Source organism: Dipodomys ordii, unplaced genomic scaffold, assembly GCF_000151885.1.
Source record: "Dipodomys ordii isolate 6190 unplaced genomic scaffold, Dord_2.0 Scaffold65, whole genome shotgun sequence".
Lineage (NCBI taxonomy): Eukaryota > Metazoa > Chordata > Mammalia > Rodentia > Heteromyidae > Dipodomys > Dipodomys ordii.
This window is the reverse complement of record NW_012267281.1, coordinates 11,624,516-11,643,719: the sequence shown is the minus strand read 5'-3', so window position 1 is coordinate 11,643,719 and position 19,204 is coordinate 11,624,516. Positions and strand designations below refer to the sequence as shown.

At 35.5% G+C, this 19,204-nt stretch overlaps 1 protein-coding gene across 1 annotated transcript in view; it reads left to right on the top strand.

Moving 5' to 3' along the window:
* Positions 1 to 19,204, top strand: part of Gpc5 (glypican 5) — a 493,935-nt gene that overhangs the window by 228,675 nt on the left and 246,056 nt on the right. The window contains exon 5 of the mRNA XM_013022972.1: positions 6,706 to 6,828. Within this exon, the coding sequence (XP_012878426.1) occupies positions 6,706 to 6,828 (123 nt within the window). The remainder of the gene's footprint in view (positions 1 to 6,705; positions 6,829 to 19,204) is intronic.

Below are 19,204 nucleotides of genomic sequence, written 5' to 3'. Positions count from 1 at the left end.
GGGAAGGGAGGCACAAATTCTTACAAGAGGACCACCACTTTTGTGGCAGTAGATAAGTCTGATTTCACTATGACTACTAGTGCTCTTTTTCCCATTAATTTAATTATCATCTCCAATATCTAGTGGGAATTTCCTGGTTCTTTAGTGAAAGTGCATTTTGCAACACTATTCTTAATTCTGAGAGCTAAAAAAATGCCAAAACTGAATAGAAGTTTTCAAGTTAGGGTTTCTGCTCATTTTCATACTTATAAATCAAAATTATCACATTCACATATACTTTCTTCCTTTATATAAATCTCAATGAACATTTCTCTAATTTTGGTATATTGTGTTTTATAATTCTTTTCTCTTTCTTTACAGATTTTTTTCTTTTCCTATTTTTCTGTCATCAACAAAAGTATGAGTCCTAATGTGGTCCTTCAAGATATCCTTAGTTTAGAATACTTAAACAAACCATTCTTCTCTCAAGTCTGTTCCCTTTTCCCAGAAGCTGGTGTTACTGCTGATATTGCTTGTGCTTTAAGACTCAGAAAGACCAAGCATTCAATCCAAAACCTTGTCACTTACTGTGGTAGAGGGAAATAGAAATCAGCAACCCACTGGGGCACAGGTGGCTCATGCCTATAATCCTAGCTACTCTGGAAGCTGAGATCTGAGGATCGTGGTGTGGTTCAAAGTCAGCCTGGGCAGGAAAGCCCATGAGACTCTTATCTCTAATAAACCACTAGAAAACTGGAAGTGGCACTGTGGCTCAAGTGGTAGAAAGCTTGCCTTGAGCTGAAGAACGTAATGACAGTGTCCAAGCCCAGAGTTGAAGCCCTACAACCCGGAGGGGTGGGGGCGGGGAGTAAAAAAGAAAAGAAATCAGCAACCCAGCCTAGAAAAACAAGCATCACATACATCATTTCTGTACCCATTTCATAGGCTCCATATAAGCTACAGAACTCAAGATAACTTCACTGCTTCCAAGATGTGACCAGAAAGTAAGACAGTATTTGGGAACAAACTCATAGTGCTAATTATCTATTCCCCTTTACAGAAAATCACATTCAAATAATTATACACAAACCCAAATTGGCTTTGGTTTCCCGTTGGTGATTGGCCAGTTCTAATTCTAAGTTTACCTTTAGTGTTGATTATTACACAAATCCAAAGTATGTATCTACTTCCAATGCTTTACTTATTACTTCATTCTGGTAGCCTTCCCTGAAAGATATCATAGCCTAGGCAACTTAAAAAAACAGAAGTAAAATTTCTCATATTTCTGGAGTGTGAAGGTCAAGATTTTTTCATGTTTCTTTCCTGAACCTGCAAATGGTCCTGTTTTTGTGTCTTGCAGGGCCCTTTCTCTGTACGTACATCTGGTGATTGCTTTTTCTTCTTAAAATGACTCTAGTCATATTGGATTAGTCACATGGACCCTTTTATGTGATGTTGTTTTAGCCTTAATTCCTTCTTTGTCCTTCTCTTTTCTTTCTGCCTAGCTCTAGCAGTACTAGGGTTTAAACTCAGGGACTTGCCCGAGTAATGCAGGCATTCTACTTCTTAGCCATGCATCAACCCATGTCTTTGGCTTCTTAATTTGGCTTCTTATTTTTGGCTTCCTACCTGGACTTTTACTTGGGCCACAACTCCCCTATTTTAGGCTTCTCATCATAACTTGGGTAACAAGTGAGTGCTACTACTACACTCCACATCTTTCCATTGAGATAGAGCCTAGTGGACTTTCATTCTGAGTTGGCCTACAGCAGTGATCTTCCCAATCTCAGCCTCCTGAATAGTTTCAGTGCATGCTACTGCATCCTGCTATGAGAGTCTTCTGAACTTTTATGGCTGGGCTGGCCAGGAACTTCGACCCTCCCATTCTCAGCTTTCAAAGTAACAGGATTACAGTTGTAGCCCATTGATGCCTAGCTTTAAGACCTTATTTCCAAACTAAGTCATGTTACGGGTCAAGGGTTGGTATAAATACTATGAAGAATCTTTCTAAGTCTACCTTTCCTTACTTTGTAGTTTTCATAGCTCTTTAACTTTGAAGACTCTCTTCCTTTATTCTCTTTAGAGTCCCTTTGACTGGTCTCAATGCATATTATTTATCTGAAATATCCAAATCCATGGCTTCAAACACCATTTCTATGGATGATGAGTCTCTTACCACACATTCAGTAAATTTGGCTTTCAAAGTCAAACAGAAAACTCACACAATATTCATGGTTTGTACATCAGTAATATCAGCAACACTGGAGTGCTTTCTGTAAAATGTAGAATATTGGTCCCTACCTTACAACTATTAAATCTGGATTTGTCTCTTGGCTGGGTTTCTAGGTGGTGTTTACACATATTGGGTTTGATGAGAGGTGCTTTACTTGCTTTCTCAAAAACTACCTTAAGTGGAGCACATGGGGAGCAGGGTGACCCATCCCTTAACTTTTACTCCCGTATTAAGTTGACAACTTTTAATGGGATATGTTGTACACAGACACCATCTCTGCTCTAGCATCTATAGAAATGAACAAAACAAACAAATGAAAAACAGCTGCTGCCTGCCTGGATCCTTATGCTAGAGCAAGATAAAAGGAAACTATGTGCTATCAAAAAGGTGAGAACATGGAACAGGATGAGGACCTCTAAGGATGGCATGGGATACTAGAATTGTGGTATTTCCCTTTTCCTCATTTTTGATTTCAGTGAATGAGGTAACCTCAGTGAACAAGGGGAAGACGAAAAGTATCCTGAAGCTGTTCCTTTACAGTCCATTCTGGATTCCTCACACCTATTAAACTTTAGTTGTTTACTGGCAAAGTTGGTTTTTCGTTACTGTTGTTTTTTGTCTTTTGTTTTTTCCCCTCCCATTCTCAGTTTTGCTTTTCCTGGATTTTGTTTCAGTTCCTATTACCAATCTCTTCTATCTACTTCTATCTCTGCTCTTCTATCTACTTTCTCATTGCTACTTTGATGGTGATGTCACCTGCTGGCTAGAAAACCCTTAATGGCTCCAAATGCCTTTGGAATAAATGCCTCTGAATGCCACAAAATGATAAATAAGGCTTATGGTAGTTTGATCTTTTCCTACTTATTACCAGAATTCATTCTCTCTCTCTCTCTCTCTTTGTCAGTCGTGGGGCTTGAACTCTGGGCCTGAGGGCTGTCCCTCAGCTCTTCAGCTCAAGGCAAGCATTCTACCACTTGAGCTACAGCACCACTTCTGATTTTCTAGTGGTTTATTGGAGATAAGAGTTTCATGGACTTTCCTGCCTGGGCTGGCTTTGAACCATGATCCTCAGATCTCAGCCTCTTGAGTAGCTAGGATTACAGGCGTGAGCCACCAGCACCAGGCTTCAGAATTCATTCTCATAAGTACTTTACCCCCTAGCCAAGCTGCATATTTTTCTGTCATATCTTTGCCATTCTGTTTTTGATTGTTTGTATGGGGAATATTAAGCTGCTATGTTATTTGGAAATATTACCTGATTTGGGTATCTTCCAATGTGGCATTATAAACACTGTTTTCTTCCTTTGGCTTTTCACCAAAAATGCATATTCATAGAAAACGGGGACTTCCTCGTTTACTTGTGATGATGAGCTCATGCCAACACGAAGCATGGTATTCACTGAAGTTTGTGCACTGTGACAAATAATAAATAACTTTACTGTCCATAGACTAAGTGGAAATCTGGATTACAAGCCTTCAGAGTAAGCACAAAGTAGGAAGGTGTGTTTGGGGAATAGCAAGTATCTAACTTTATAGTAGGTTTTCTGTTATTACAATTGAGAAAGGTGTCTTATATACCTTTCTGAGAACTGCATGAGAACAACCATTGCTACAGCTCAAGCAAGTGACGAAGTGACAGACATGTTCGGTAGAATATCAGATTTGGATTTTAGAAGTGTTCTTGTCCTGAATGAGATGTGGTTATGAAAGGAAGAATTTGGAAGTATGCAGTCCTGGTACATTGAACACAGACAAACATGCCAATGCTTGTTAAGGCCATGTAATACATCACTGGCAAAAAAAATTGAAAGAAAAGGAAAGCTCTTTCCATTAGGGTCTGCTGATAGCAAAGGAGAAATGAAAGTAGCTATAGTCACAAAGTTCCCAGTAAGTAGGTAATTTGAGGTCCATAAAATTTTATTCATTTTTATACCATCAACTTTGAGGTCTTAACATCATATCTTTTTTTCCCTTGGCTTCTTAATTGCTAGAAAACATATTGATTCCATAAGAGTGATCATTGATTTAGAATAGAATTTATGACAGAAGCTTCTCATCTTTTCATTCATTCTAGGAATGTACAGATTTCCTCTCTGATTACGTAGTTGCAATGTAAGAATTCATATTTGTTCATGTAATCCAGTTACGGGGAGGGGGGATATAGTCATCTTGGAGGGACTTAACTCCTACTAGATAAAAATTAGTAGTAAGTAAGAAATATAATTACTCCGATAGCAAGAAAACAAAGCTTTTCTTTGATGCTTGTAATTGCTCAAACTAAGTTATCCATCCACGAAAACAAAACTTTCTTATTAATCATAAGTTCTAGATGAGTCAAATATATACTTTTTACAGCTACTTGTCTAGTAATATTTTTTGAAACCAAACACTTGCAGTTATATATATTTTTTATTGTGAAAATACCGTACAAAGGGGTTACAATTACATGAGCAAGGTAATGAGTAAATTTCTTATCAAGCATTGTTGCCTCCTCCTTTGTTTCCCCTTCCCATCCCTTCCCGTCTCCCCCCACTCCCTGCACACCAAAGTTGTAAAGTTTGTTTTTCGACATACATCTTGTACATCTCATTGTTTCAATGGGTCCACCTATATCCCTATTTAAACAATTTGTTTTTTTCCCTTCCCCTCCCCAAATTATACCAACCTGGAACTCAAAAAATTAAATCCCCCAACAATAAATCTGCCATTATATTTTCTAATCATATGATTACATGATTTCTAGTGTTACACTTTTGAAAATCATATTTATCCTATAGTCAACTCCAGCATCTGTTTTAAATACTGCTTTAAGAATTGATAAAAATGGGGCTGGGAAGGTGGCTCAGTGGTAGAGTGCTTGCCTTGCATGCTTGAGGCCCTGGGTTTGATTCCTCAACACCACATAAGCAATAGAAAAAGCAGGAAGTGGCTCTGTAGCTCAGGTGGTAAAGCATTGGCCTTGAGCTGAAGAGCTGAGGGACAGGGCCCAGGCCCAGAGTTCAGGCCCCACGACTGCCAATAAATAAATAAACAAATAATAAGAAATAATTATAAACTGATGCAGTTGTTCAACAATTCTGTTAAAATTAGGTTTAATTTTTAAAAACTTGGTTAATCAAGTGATAAAAAGCCTAGGTTCTACAACTCAAAAATCTTGACCTTCTCTATTAAAAACAGCAATTCTGCATTTTTGTTGTTTTCCTTCCCATAATTGTTAGGGAGAAAACAGTAGTGTGGGTGGGAAAAAAGCCTAGATTTGTATATTAAGGATATATTCTTTATTTTTATGTTTTTGAAAAATATTGTAGTGTTATTTAATAAAGACTTATGACTCTATATAATTAAAAAGAAAAGAGAAAACCCAGGAAGGATAAGAAACAATCTACTGAGCTTTTACTCAGTAGGCAATAAATTAACATGTAAGGTTCTGACATTTTTTACATAGAAATGAAAATTATTAGAATCACTGAAATTTAGATTCCAGTGTCTACTGAAGATGTCAGAGAGGCTAACTAAAGTGTCATATACGTGTATATGTGTATATTCACAACCACATTCTTTTTTTTTTCTCCATATAGTTTATTTTTATTTTTATTTATTTATTTTTTATTGTAAAGATGCTATACAGAGGGTTACAGTTACATGAGTGAGGTAATGAGTACACTTCCTATTGAACATTGTTACCCCCTCCATTGTTTTCCCCTTACCATCCCTTCCCTCCCTACCTTCCCCAGGTTCTTTTTTTTCCCTCCATATAGTTTAAAAGTCTATAGATACTTATTGTCCACTGAAGAATTTTAACATATAACTGAATATAAATCAATTATTTGAGAAACTTTGTCCAAGATCCTCTCATCAGCATTGTAAAAACAAAAGCAAACAAACAAAAAACATTTGTCAACTAGAGATCTATTAGGAAGGGGAAAATCCCCACATACAGTCATAGGCAAGAAGAAAACAGTAGTTATCACAGGGTTTATTGGTCTGGGGTACTTTAAATGACTAGCTTTAGATTGTTAATCTAATATTTTTTCTTACTGAACAGTGCAAGCATATCTTTTTTTTAAATTTTATTTTATTTTATTTGTGAACAAACTGTACAGAGGGGTTACAATTGCATGGGCAGGATAATGCGTACATTTCTTACCAAGCATTGCAGCCTCCTCCTTTGTTTACCCTTCCCATCCCTTCCCAGCCTCCCCCCTCCCCCCCATCCCAATCCTTCTCACAACCACATTCTTGATCCTAGAACAATATATAAGATTATAAAGACTATAAAGGCTTATTCAAAGAATAAATTAGTGCTAGCATTCTTTGAAAAATATATTTTCCAGATTATTAAAAAAGTGCTTAAATATATATATATTTTTATATATAAATATATACATATAAATAAGTATATTCCGAACATTACACATAGTAATATCTGTCATTAGTGTTGGGTTGTACTATGCATTTTGGATTTTAATGAGTTTCTTTGTTCTTTCATTCAGAGAATTTATCAACAGCCTTCGACTGTACAGGTCATTCTATGGTGGCCTGGCTGATCAGCTTTGCATTAAGGAATTAGCTGCTGCTGATGGACTACCCTGCTGGAATGGAGAAGCTGTGCAAAGGTATGTCCTGTGGACTGGTCTGTGGAAACATGGTAACTTCTCTTAAACCCTGCTTGTTCTCTTTTCCTGAATCATCAATGGATATCTTTAGTTTTAACTTTTCTATACATGACCAAGTAGTGATGAACTCATTATTTCCTTAAAATAGATTCTAATCCTTTTGATTAAAAAAATGATCACTTCCTGTGATGTTTTGAAAGATTTTCTTCTTTTCAACCTATGATTATAAAATAATCTCACCTGTCTTAATCTCACCTGTCCTGTTCAGTTGGTTTTATTTTTCAAGTTTGTTTTTGAACTTCATGGGTATTGAAGCAGGAGGAAAGTCAGCTAAATGTCAATACTCATATAAAGATGCACTGCTATGTGAATGTTTCTCAGTAGTATTAGCATGTCCATCCTACAGTGATTTTCTCTTGACAGCAAAAGATAGGGAGAAAGAAGAAAAAGAGGAGAGAGAGGATAAAAGAGAGAATGGAAAGGAGAGAGACAAAGAAAGAGTATGAAACAGAAGAGAGAGAAAGAAAAATGTATACTTACATAATCATAACAACTTTATGTGTGTTTCAATTCTTGTTTGCATGTTGTCAATTATAATGAAACATAAAAGGAAAAGTTCACTTTTACCTTATTCTTCTCCATCTGGTGTTTCTGTTGTAGCTTCTCTTTTATTTCTTGTAACTGATTGTACTTGCAATTATCCTCCTATACTTGCCACACTCATCAATACTCCTTAGTTCATAAAACTGATAAGGAAGTAGTGCTTTTATTTGTCTTTGCTGATAATTATATATGAGATAATGAAGCTCTGTGTCATGGATTTGAATTTTTGAAGTGTAAAATATACTTTATTGATATATGTTTATTTGAATTCCTTAAAAACGTTTATTCTTGCTTTGAAGTTGTCAAAAAGTACACTTTAGTTTCCACAGTCTACAAAAAGGAAAGATCAGATGTCATGCTTTCTTATGTCCCAACACACATGCTCCATATAGAGTCAGTTTGTTTAGTTATCAAAAAAGTGATAAGTTCATTTAAAGTGTTATTTAACAAAATAAATTTACTATAATAAATATATACTATAAAACTTTCAAAATGAATGATACAGTAAGAGCTAGTTACTTATTTCTTGGTGATTATATTCATTATATTTAAAAGTTACATTCCTGAATTTTAAGTTATTACTTTATAGCTGACATATACATATCTCATAGAGGTTATTAAAATATTTTTGCAGATGAGCACTGTAATTAAATTTAAATACAATATTTAATACTCATGATTGATGTTCTTTTTTCCCTGTGTGTATATTGGACTTTAATAAATATTTTGCTGTCCTTGAAAGAAATAATAGCATAGATTGTCTTGACTTCTTTTTCTTTTCTTTTGTTTCTTAATTTTCTTTTTCTTCTTCTCTTTTCTTCCCTTAAAAAAATTATTAATGGGACTTGAGTTCAGGTCTTATTCTTTAACTAGGCTTTTTCCATACACAGATGATACTCTTCTACTTGAATCATATATCCAGTTTCTGCTTTTTGCTGCTTCAATAGAGAAAAGATTCAGGTAATTTGCTTTTGTTTTCAAAGTGAGAATCTCAGATCTCAGCTTCTTGAGCAGCTTACAGTTGATGGTGGAGTGGTTCTTAGCATTCTCATTGGTCCCAGCTCAATCTGACATTTCCTGTCCCACCCAGACCTCCTGTCTGTTTGCCATTTCCAATTGCACCACGATTCTAGTCTCTGATGAACAAGCTTTAGTTTTCCTTCATCTATCCCCAAATATTTTCTCTACCTTCCTTATCTTAGGGGACATTTTACCCTTTTCTTCAAGATAGTTTCTTTTTTAAAGTATATTTTTATTGTTAGTATATATTATATGTAAATATAAAATATAATATATATATATATACATATACATGTAATTGTTTTGTATATATTTATTTATTGTTAGCCTACCTCCAGAGATGATTCTATTTCATCTCTGAGTGTTTTGTAGTAGTGAACGAAGAGTTTCCCAGGCATGTTTTAGTAATATATTGCAACAAATCATTCCTTAATACCTTAAAATATGTCAATTGACTCACCAGATAATCTCTGTGAGTGTAGAATGTGATCTTTTTTCAGTGTATCCACAATATTAAAAACATAAATATTTATGAAATGTAATTGATTGATTATGGTGTATTCATCATGAATATTGTCTTCAAAGAAAAGTATGCATATTTGCATCTGCTGTTATAAAATAATTTTAAGTAATTGTTCAGTAAAAATGACTGAAAGCAGTATTATATATATTCTACTAGTAGATTTAAGTTCATAAAATAGATGCAAGTATTTCTTCTGAATAATACTCTTGGTTGGTTAGTAGGAAAAATGTTAATATGTCTAACTTTAGGACAAAATACTAGGAGGTTGTCTGTATTTTTATAGTGTACATAATCAATCAAATAATTAATTAGATGGTTTATTTTGGTAACCCCAAACCATTATTGTTTTCTTTTTAAAACAATGTTTCTTTTGTAAAAAAAATTAAAATTACCTTTCAAGAAATTAAAAATGAAATTAATGGCTCATGTCTGTAATCCCAAAGGTTCAGGAAGTAGAGATCTGGTGCATCACAATTTGAGGCCAGCTTGAACAAAGAGTTGGAGCAAGACCCTTTCTCAATCAATAGCTAGGTTTGGGGACATGCACTTGTCATTCTAGCCTCACAAAGCACAAAATAGGAGGATTGCAGTTCAGGCTAGCCTAGGCACTAATTCAAGACCCTGTCTCAATGTTATAAAGCAACTGAGCTATGCACATAGCTCTAGTGGTATAGTGATTACCTAGTAAGCTTACCTAGGCCTTAAGTTCAACCCACACTACTGCCAAAAAGAAACCTCTTTATCGTGCTATTTATTTATGCATTTAGTTTTTAAAAATTCCATAGTTTTATTAGCATCAATTAGATGCCATTTACTTTGGGCCATTTACTTTGTCATGTCCATATATATATGTGTATATATACATGTATGTATGTATATACACATACAATGCTTTTCCTTGGTTAGACTCAGCCCCTGTATTACTATCCCTCATTCCCTCTTTCCTCTCCCCAAACAATTTCAACAGGCTTCATTACTCCAATTTCACAGTGTATATAAAGTATTTCAGCCATATTTATCCTTTTTTGCCTCTCCACTCATCCATGCCCATTAGAATCCATACCCTGTACAGTATACATTTTGCATTTCTTTCACTATTTTTTAGTGTATATTAATTGTTCAAAGAGATTTTACACATGCTAGTACTGTACTTTGATGATATTTCCCAATTTCTGTAATTCATATTTTCATTGTAATTGTGTGACATTGCATAACATTGTGTGACATTGTTTTGTCAAATCTTCAGGGATCCATTTAAATATTTAAATATTGAAATATTAAATCTCCCTTAGAACATTCCTATATTGAGTCTAGATTACTGTTATGATAGGAAATTGTTAACCACTTCCTCTTTGAGAAAGAAATAAAAAGCAGAGATCACTAGTGAAAAACTGTAAGAAATCCTCACATATATATGTATTCATTTCTGAGACCTATAAAAATTAAAATAAAAAATGACATACACTTTTGAAAAACAATGGATACCAAGTGAATGTATATCAACTTTGGGATTGAACACTAATTTGATTCATTATGGTGGGTTATAATCAAGTTCATCTTGGAGAAATGATGGTAGCCACATCAATAGGTTTAACTGGCTGCCAATGCTGAATTTATCCTCTATTATAAGATCAGAGTGATTGTTTTGGCAAGATTTCACTTCCAGCGTTTTCTGCTTATGTGGCACTAGGGAATAACCCAGGGCCTCATTTTGTGCAAGGCAAGCACTCTACTACTGAGCCACCTTCCCAGCCCTTTTTTTTTTTTGGTCGGTCGTGGGGGCTTGAACTCTGGGCCTAGGTGCTATCCCTCAGCTATTCAGTTTAAGGCTAGCGCTCCACCACTTGAGCCACAGTACCACTTCTGGTTTATTGGAGATAAGAGTCTCACAGACTTTCCTGCCTGGGGTGGCTTTGAACCATGATCCTCAGATCTCAGCCTCCTGAGTAGCTAGAATTACAGGTGTGAGCCACCAGTTCCCAGCTTCTGACACGCATTTCATCTATACAGATTTCTGTATAGATGAAAGTGTCTCAAAGTCTCAAATACCTTCATTAGGTAAGAGGAGTTGAATTTCTGAAACAAAATTGCTTTAACTCAAATGATTTTGAACATGTACTCCTACCATCTTATGCAACATTGTGTCACAGTTCAACAATTCTTAATTCAAGATGAAATGCATGGTCTCTCCTCTTAAGGTATTCTCTCACCTCTCCTCTCTTCATCATGAAATAAAATTGTTCTCTGGAAGGTTTTTCAGTTCCTACTCTATGATTATAAATTGATTGCTTATGATTTGTAACTCTCCCTTAATCTCCAGGAATTTATGGTCCTCACAACAACTCTTAAATTAGCCAGAGGGTGTTAAGTACCCTAATAAAATTAATAAGCCACGTTATTCCTAATTTCATTTTGATTTAGTTATTGTTCCTGAATGCTTCTTTCATAATTCAACGTTTTCTAGCTCTTCTGTTAAGATAAACCCTTTTCTTAAACAGTTATAATAGAATTTTAAAAATAAGACAAAAACAGAAAACCTGAGAACCTGGTGAAATTGTCTACTTGCCTATTGTCTGTTTCTGCTCTATACAAATAATTACCCTGACTATATATTTGGTTTTAACTTTAGCATCTCCATCCTAACCCATCCTCTTACTCTTTATCAGGAAATCTACCTTACTTTCATCTTTTCTGTTTTATTTCCCAATCTTACAGTATCCAATTATATATATATATATATATATATATATATATATATATATAATATTATATATTTGCTCATGGAGCTTGAACTCAGAATTTGGGTTCAGTCCTTGAGCTCTTTTGCTCAAGACTAGTGCTCTGCCACTTTGAGCCACAGCTCCAGTTTTAGCCATGGCTCCACTTCTAGTTTTCTGCTAGTTAACTGGAGATAAGAGTCTCATGGTCTTTGCTGCAAGGTCTGGCTTTGAACCATGATCCTCAGGTATCAGCCTCCTTAGTAGCTAGGATTACAGGTGTGAGCCACAAACAACCAGTGCCCAGTCCAATTGTATTTTTCTTAAGAAACAAAATCACATATTTGTACTAATTATGAAATGGTAGGTCCATCTTTATTTTTAAAAAACACTAGTTTCTAAAATTTATTGATGTAACAATGAGTTTTTTTCCAGTTTCCTGTACAAAGGCTGTATGTTTGATCTTCATGACTTTTTTTTGTCAGTCTTGGGGCTTGAACTTTGGGCCTGGGCATTGTCCTTGAAATCTTTAGGTGAAGGCAAGCACTCTACCACTTGAGCCACAGTCCCACTTGATCTTCATGACTTAAAATCCACTCTTTCTCTTTCCTTTTTTCACAGTATACATATCTAATCAGGTCTCCAATATTGTTGAACTATATATTTTCAAATATCACCATTCTTATCATACTTACACCAATCATGTTTCATTCAGAATTAAAAGTTGCTAAAAATGCAGAGATTCCACTAATAACAGAATAATTTTAATGAGGTTATTCTCTCCGTGTAACTGTATTAAATTCACTAGAAGACTTTTACCTTGACAGATGAATGAAATCATGACTAGTCCTTAAGAAAATTTTAGTTATGGTTAGTATCTGAAGGATTTTTGGTTATCTATTAGTCCTACAAGCAGTTGAAATTCTGTAATGAAAACGCTCAATTGAAATTTATATTTAGAAGGTTGAAATTCATTTAGCAACTTTGTTTATCCTTTGTTTAATTCTAGAAGACCTATTGTGTGTGAGAGTGTGTGTGTGTGTGTGTGTGTGTGTGTGTGTGTGAAATTTCCATTCCATATGTCAACCTTAAACTTCTTAAACTGTTTTCATCCTGCAGCCACTGTTTCTGACTTCTCCATGTTCAACATAGGGGAGTTTAGAGCTGGTAGATTAAGAAACTGGAGAGGTAATAGGAAATGACTGGGAAAGGGCACAGATAACTGAAGAGTTTCTCCCTCATGACCTCAGCTTGGTAAGGGTTATGTGTATAGACTCTCATATATATCTGCATCACATGAGAAAACATATCTACTTAGATATGGAAGTTTCATTTTCTCTCATGTAATGTGCTTTTAGATCATGGAAAACATGACCCCCCTCCCCTGCCCCACCTCCAATGTGAGTGGTCATACAGTCTGAGCCTAATGAAGCTGTCTTTGCTCGAGTGTTCCCAGGCCATCTGCTGCCATTTTGAGGAGTGTGAGGAAAAGATCAGGCTTTTTATTCTCACACTCATTTAAGGATCCCTCAATGTCTCCTTCACTTAGGGTTAATAAAGTGTGGACTCAACTAGCTTATTCAGGAGGAATTCTGTTGGCCTTTCAGTCTCAGTTGTGCTGTGTAATTAAGGTTAATGTCAAGTCTTTAGGGATCAAAAGTGTTTTTTTCATTTAGTTTCACTTCTGGCAGCCCCTTTTGGAGGAGTAGGGAGATTACACTATCACTGACTTGTTCTGAATTAGGAACAGAAAGGGTAGGACGTTAGTATCCTTTCATATGTATGAAGAAATGGTGAACAGAAGATAGAAAACTAGATTCCATGTTCGGGATGCTGCAATAGACTGTGGATGGATTACCAAGTTACATAAGAAGTGCTTTTAGTACTTGAGGATTTTGAAATTTAAATATATACAGAGCCATGTTCAGTATGGATAATAACAAAACAGACTCTAACATATAAGACATATACTCCCACAATTTTTCAAAGTGAGATGTCCTGATTGATTGAGGTTTTTAATGAGAGTGATCATGTGTGACATGAATCTCCATCCATTCTTTTAAAATAACTCTTCTGAAATATTTATGGAAGATATGAGATGCTGTCTGGGAATGCTTTTCAATAATTGAGTGTATAGGGGAACAAGGGTCATGTTCTTGATGAAGTAAGGTTTTCTGAGTGGGTAATCATCATTGAGGCTTTATGGTGGTAGGTGTTATTGCTAGACTGTCCTTTCTATTGGTCATGTGTTTGAAAACTCCACAGTAAAGTACAGTAAATGTAAATTTACAGAAAGACATAATCAAGCAATTTTGTTAGGTGTCTACTCTGTCACAAATGCTGTTTGTGACACTGAGGTCACAGTGACAGAGCCCAGCAGAAGCCCATTTCCCATGTGTATTAGGAGATAGAGGAAATGAACTGTGAACAAATACATGTATGACTGGTCTATGAAATCCATTAAGTTGAATGGAATAGTTTTAGATCTATAGATTTAGAGAACAAACACAGACTGGCAAAAAAAAGGAAAAAGATTTTGAATGAAATAGTCCCTGTAGGGCGACCTCTGTACTCTATTTTTTCTACTGTGGATACTCTTTCGACTTGTCTTTTCTCATCACTCTCTTTCAGCTTTGTGGGCATGTCTAAAGCATGTCTTAGCAAGCCTTCTCCCATTCATGATAAAGTACCATTCTTTTGGAAGACTGAGGGAATCCTAGTGGTGATTTAGGTTCAGTCTACCAAGGTCCTCTACTAAGGTGATTGGCACATCCGTGGTTGAAAATATTACCTATCAAACATAAGAGAATTAAATTAATTATTCACCTAAATAATTCAGAATATTAGCTATCACACAGTAAACATCTACAACTAATAAAGTAGATGATTAAACAAGATCTGCTCATTTTCTTTGATTGCAGCAAGGCTCATGTGAGTGGAGCCTCTGTCTCTGTCTCTGTCTCTCTGTCCCTCTGTCTCTCTCTTTTTGCATGGGTTCTATCATGGGCCAGAAGAATCACATTATAAAGCAACAAAAATAATATCAGGGAATTGGAGTTGGGAGTAGGAAATAGTCCCTTATCAATTAAAATTATTAATTAATCCTTAAAGGGTTATTTCATTACAGCCAGAAGTAAAGAAAGTGTAACTTAAGTAGACAAGAGATCCCACTGTAGGGAGGTGATCTGTCTTGTACCCATACATGTCTTAATTTTCTCAAGGGAGCACTAAAGTTAAGACACAAAGACTCAACATTACAGTGATAAAAGGAGGAAAAAGCCCTATTACTAAGCAGTAGTTTGGGAATAGTCAATCACTAGCTATCCTTAGAATTCATCATAATGAACTACCAGTGGACTGGAAACAAATCTCTAAAGCTATGCTCAGCATATCACCCAGCAGATTGTTTTGGGTGTCATGACAGTTCTAAGGCTGCCACACTTATAGTCATTTCCCTCCATCTTTTGAATTCCCAAAGGAAATACACACTGTAAACAGAATTCCCAGGGCAAAGCACAAGTTGAACACCAACCATTAGCATGTGTCAACTCTGTTTATTGCAATGTTGACACAGTGCAAGACTATTTTTGACTTGTTAGATGCCTCCATCAAAGTCTGAGAGTAGAAAAAGATTTTTTTAAGCATAAGAAATTTTTAAAAAGTTCATTGAAGTGGAAACCCAAAGGACCTTTCCCATCTGTTTAGCACAGAAGTTGTTATCTCTAGGGTACAGATTTCATCACAGTTCTGTAGACTTGTGATTTTCAGATTGTGTGTGGCAAAAAGCAACAGTCTTAAAGAGTTGCAGGATGTCAGATCTTACCTTAACTGGAGTAGTTTCTGATTTAGCCTTCGTTTTCAGGCAAGGTGTACACTTAGCAAGCTAATCTCTTATATGTAAAATAGATACAAATATTTTTCTTACTCTGGTATTGTTCAGATATTTTTACATTACACTGTGTAAAATTTTAGTGACTGATTTATTACACTTTAAAATGGTAGAAGAGAGATCAAAAGTGAATAGTCACTTTGTCATACTTTTTGTTTTCATCAAACAGACACCAATGTGGTCTCATTTAATTTATGAGAATAGCTCATTGGTTATAAGTATGTTTTATCATCTAACAAACCAAATTCTGGGATGAAGTATAGCTAAGTGGCTAAGTGTTTGCTTACTAAGTGCAATGTTCAGGTTTGATCCTTAGGAACAATAAAAGAAAAGACAAATCACAACAACAACAACAACAAAACAACAAACACCAACAAAACCCAGTTTAAAAAATCTTTTTTTTCTGATATATTTATCAAAACAAATAAACTTGGTTAGATATTGTTAAACTTATCAAAACAAATAAACTTGGTTAGATATTGTTAAACTATTTCACAAAGATAGATTTGAAATTGCCTCCACAACAATAAATATCAAATTTAGTGTATGTTGGCTTTTATATTTTGTCTTGAACAATTGTTATAATTATGCATTATGTTTTCCTGAAGATTTTATTTTCTCAGAACTACTCAGAAATAAGAAAATATGTTTTTGTGCTGTTTATCTGAGGAGACAGGTGAATTAGAATTGTTTTTGTGTGTTTGTATAATTTGAAAGTCCTACCTTTAATCATTTCATAAATAATACTATCAATGAGAGTACACATCACAAGTCTTTGATTTACTCAATGCTAAACTCAGGAGTTTGAGAATCATAAGGAAAATCACAAAGAAAATGAGAAGTAGCCTAAATATCAATCCATCCCACAGAGATAAATTGTAAATAATCATTGGAAGAAGAGGGAAGATGATTAAGAGCATTTTGCTGTCTTTACGATACTGCACTATTACTTTTTCATAACATGGATATTTTATTATCACTATAAGATCAGTCTTTCTACTTTAAGTAGTGCAATGTGACTACCAATCTCACTTTATCAGCATCAATCAAACAGCCTGAAGTGGGGCAGAGTCTCCCAGGTATAATGCAAAAAGGCTTTTCTGCTTGGTAACCTAAATACTTATTGTTGTTTCATCAGGCAATAACATAAGATGTGTGATGCTATACATATAGTTATATCAATTTTGTATGAATTTAATATGAAATTATAATTAATCATCTCTAAATGGAGTAGTGGTCATATTCTTTCTGAATTAGAAAATCAGTGAGTTTACAGTAAATATGTTTAGCCTATTTTGTAACAAAATTATTGTCATTTCTAAGTCAACATAATGTACTTAAATAAATGATGTTGGGTAAGTCATAAAAGGTAAAAGGTGCATAAGAGTGGAACTGAATCATGGCTAAGGTAACGTCATGCTTCTCAAATTAGAATATTTGTTCCTTGAGGAGGGAATTAATGATGCTCTGTGGAGTGAAAAAACCAGAGCATAGACATGCCACCAAAGGCAGAAGACTTAGAACCAGTTAAATGTGCTAGTCTATTGATTAGGCTTTCCAGAAAAGCAGAGCCACTCTCTTTCATTATCTGAAATAGATCTTGATTCTTGTTCTCAAATTATATATATATATATATATGGATATATATATACACACACACACATATATATGTGTGTGTGTGTGTGTGTTGTGTGTTGAGGGGTTTGTTCTGTATACACTTACCTTAGTTTTCTGTCACTGTCAAACACCTGAGCAAAAAACAATGTGAAAACAAAAAGTTTTACTTTAGCTTACAGACTGTAGGTGTTTCAGTCCATGACTGATTGGCTTCCTTGCTTTGGGCCTGTGCCAAGACAACCTATCATGGTAGAAACATATGGCAGAGCAAAACCAATCATCTAATTACCAGGAAGCAAAAAATAGAAAGCTCTTTCATTCAATTGTTTCTCATGACTTAAAGATCTTTAAGTGAGGTCTACTAGACCCTTGTCTTAGAGTTTCTAACTCCTCTCCAAGCCTTTACCTGAGGGTCTTTGGGGAATATTTTGACCCAAATTTTCTTATTTTGTTTGTTTCTTTCTCTCTCTCTCTCTTTCTTTCTGTCTTTCTTTCTTTTCTCTCTCTCTTTCTTTATTTCTTTCTTTTTCTGTCTTTCTTTCTGTCTTTCTTTCTCCTTCCTTCCTTCCTTCCTTCCTTCCTTCCTTCCTTCCTTCCTTCCTTTCTGCCTTCCTCTCTCTCTCTCTCTCTCTAGCTATCATTAGAGAAACAAACTTCTTTAGAAAAGGTAGGCAAGCTGGAAATTTCATAGGAATTAATATTTCAGTCAAGTCTAAGCAATCCAGTTGCAGAATTTCTTGAGCCTACAACTGATTGGATGAGTCCTGACACTGATTATCACTTAATGAAGCGATAATCAGTCTAAAAATACATATTCACAACAGCATACAGACTAGTATTTAACCAAACTACTGAATACAATATCCTGGCTGAGTTGCCGAGTAAAATTAACCATTACAAGTATGTCTGGATGATGGAAGAGATGTGTTCTAGAACTCGTGTGATGAGGAGACTATGTTAGACTGAGTACCATGGAAAACTTCTGTGAATTCACATTTACCATAAGCACGTAGAATATTTGGTTTTCCAAGTAAAGAACCTTAAACTTCATGAGTCTGAAGAAAGAAGGAAAGCCAGCCTGTGTGGAGCAGGATGACACCAGTGACTTGGAAAGGGTTGTATGTGGGATAGGATGTATAGGAAGCAAGAGCCAGCTCACAGGAAACAGGGTACTTGGAGAAGCCAGAGGGGATTCTCAGCTATAGTGCATGAAAACAAACAAACAAAAAGCCTGAAACCTCATAGCACTTCTGACATCAAATGCAGGGGCTGCTCCAGTACCAATAGAATCAATGATTCTCTGTAGACCCCAACCATATTTCTTGCAATTCAGTGAAGTTCTGACACTAAACAGAATCCATGGACTAGAGGCCAAGTCCCAGGACTCTCGGCTTTCCCCCCTACACACACACCCTTCAGATGCCTGTCACAAGGAAGTAGCTCCTCACTTTACTCACTAGCTTCTGCGTGATTTCACTTCCACTTGGGTTTAATGATTTGCTAAAAGGGCTTGGAACTCACAAAAGCAGTTTAGTTATTTTTTTGGCTTCTACTTAAAGATGTAAATCAGGAACAAGCAACTGGGAACTATGCATAAACAAAATAGCTGTGGGGCTTCAACACCAACCAGGCTCACCATCTTCACATAGTCTTTAACCTGGGAGTGGGGGAGGTCTTACAACCCCATACTATAACAATGTTTCTGGAAGCATCTTCTGATAGGCACAATTAACCGATGATGAATTATTTGTTGATCCTCAATTGAGGGACTCTGTTTCCCAAGGCATGGAGATGGACAAGGCTGAAAGTTCTAAGTTTCTAATATTGTCTGGGGCTTTCTGCTGAAAAGTCTTATCCAGAGCCCATGGAGGTTTTCCTTACAGGAACTTGAGATGCTTCTATCATTAGGAAAATTGCAAGAGATTTAGCAGTATATGTCAGATACTTCTATGACTCAGAGCATCCTTCAAGAAGCTCTGTGTTAGGAACTAGGACAAAAGATGAGGG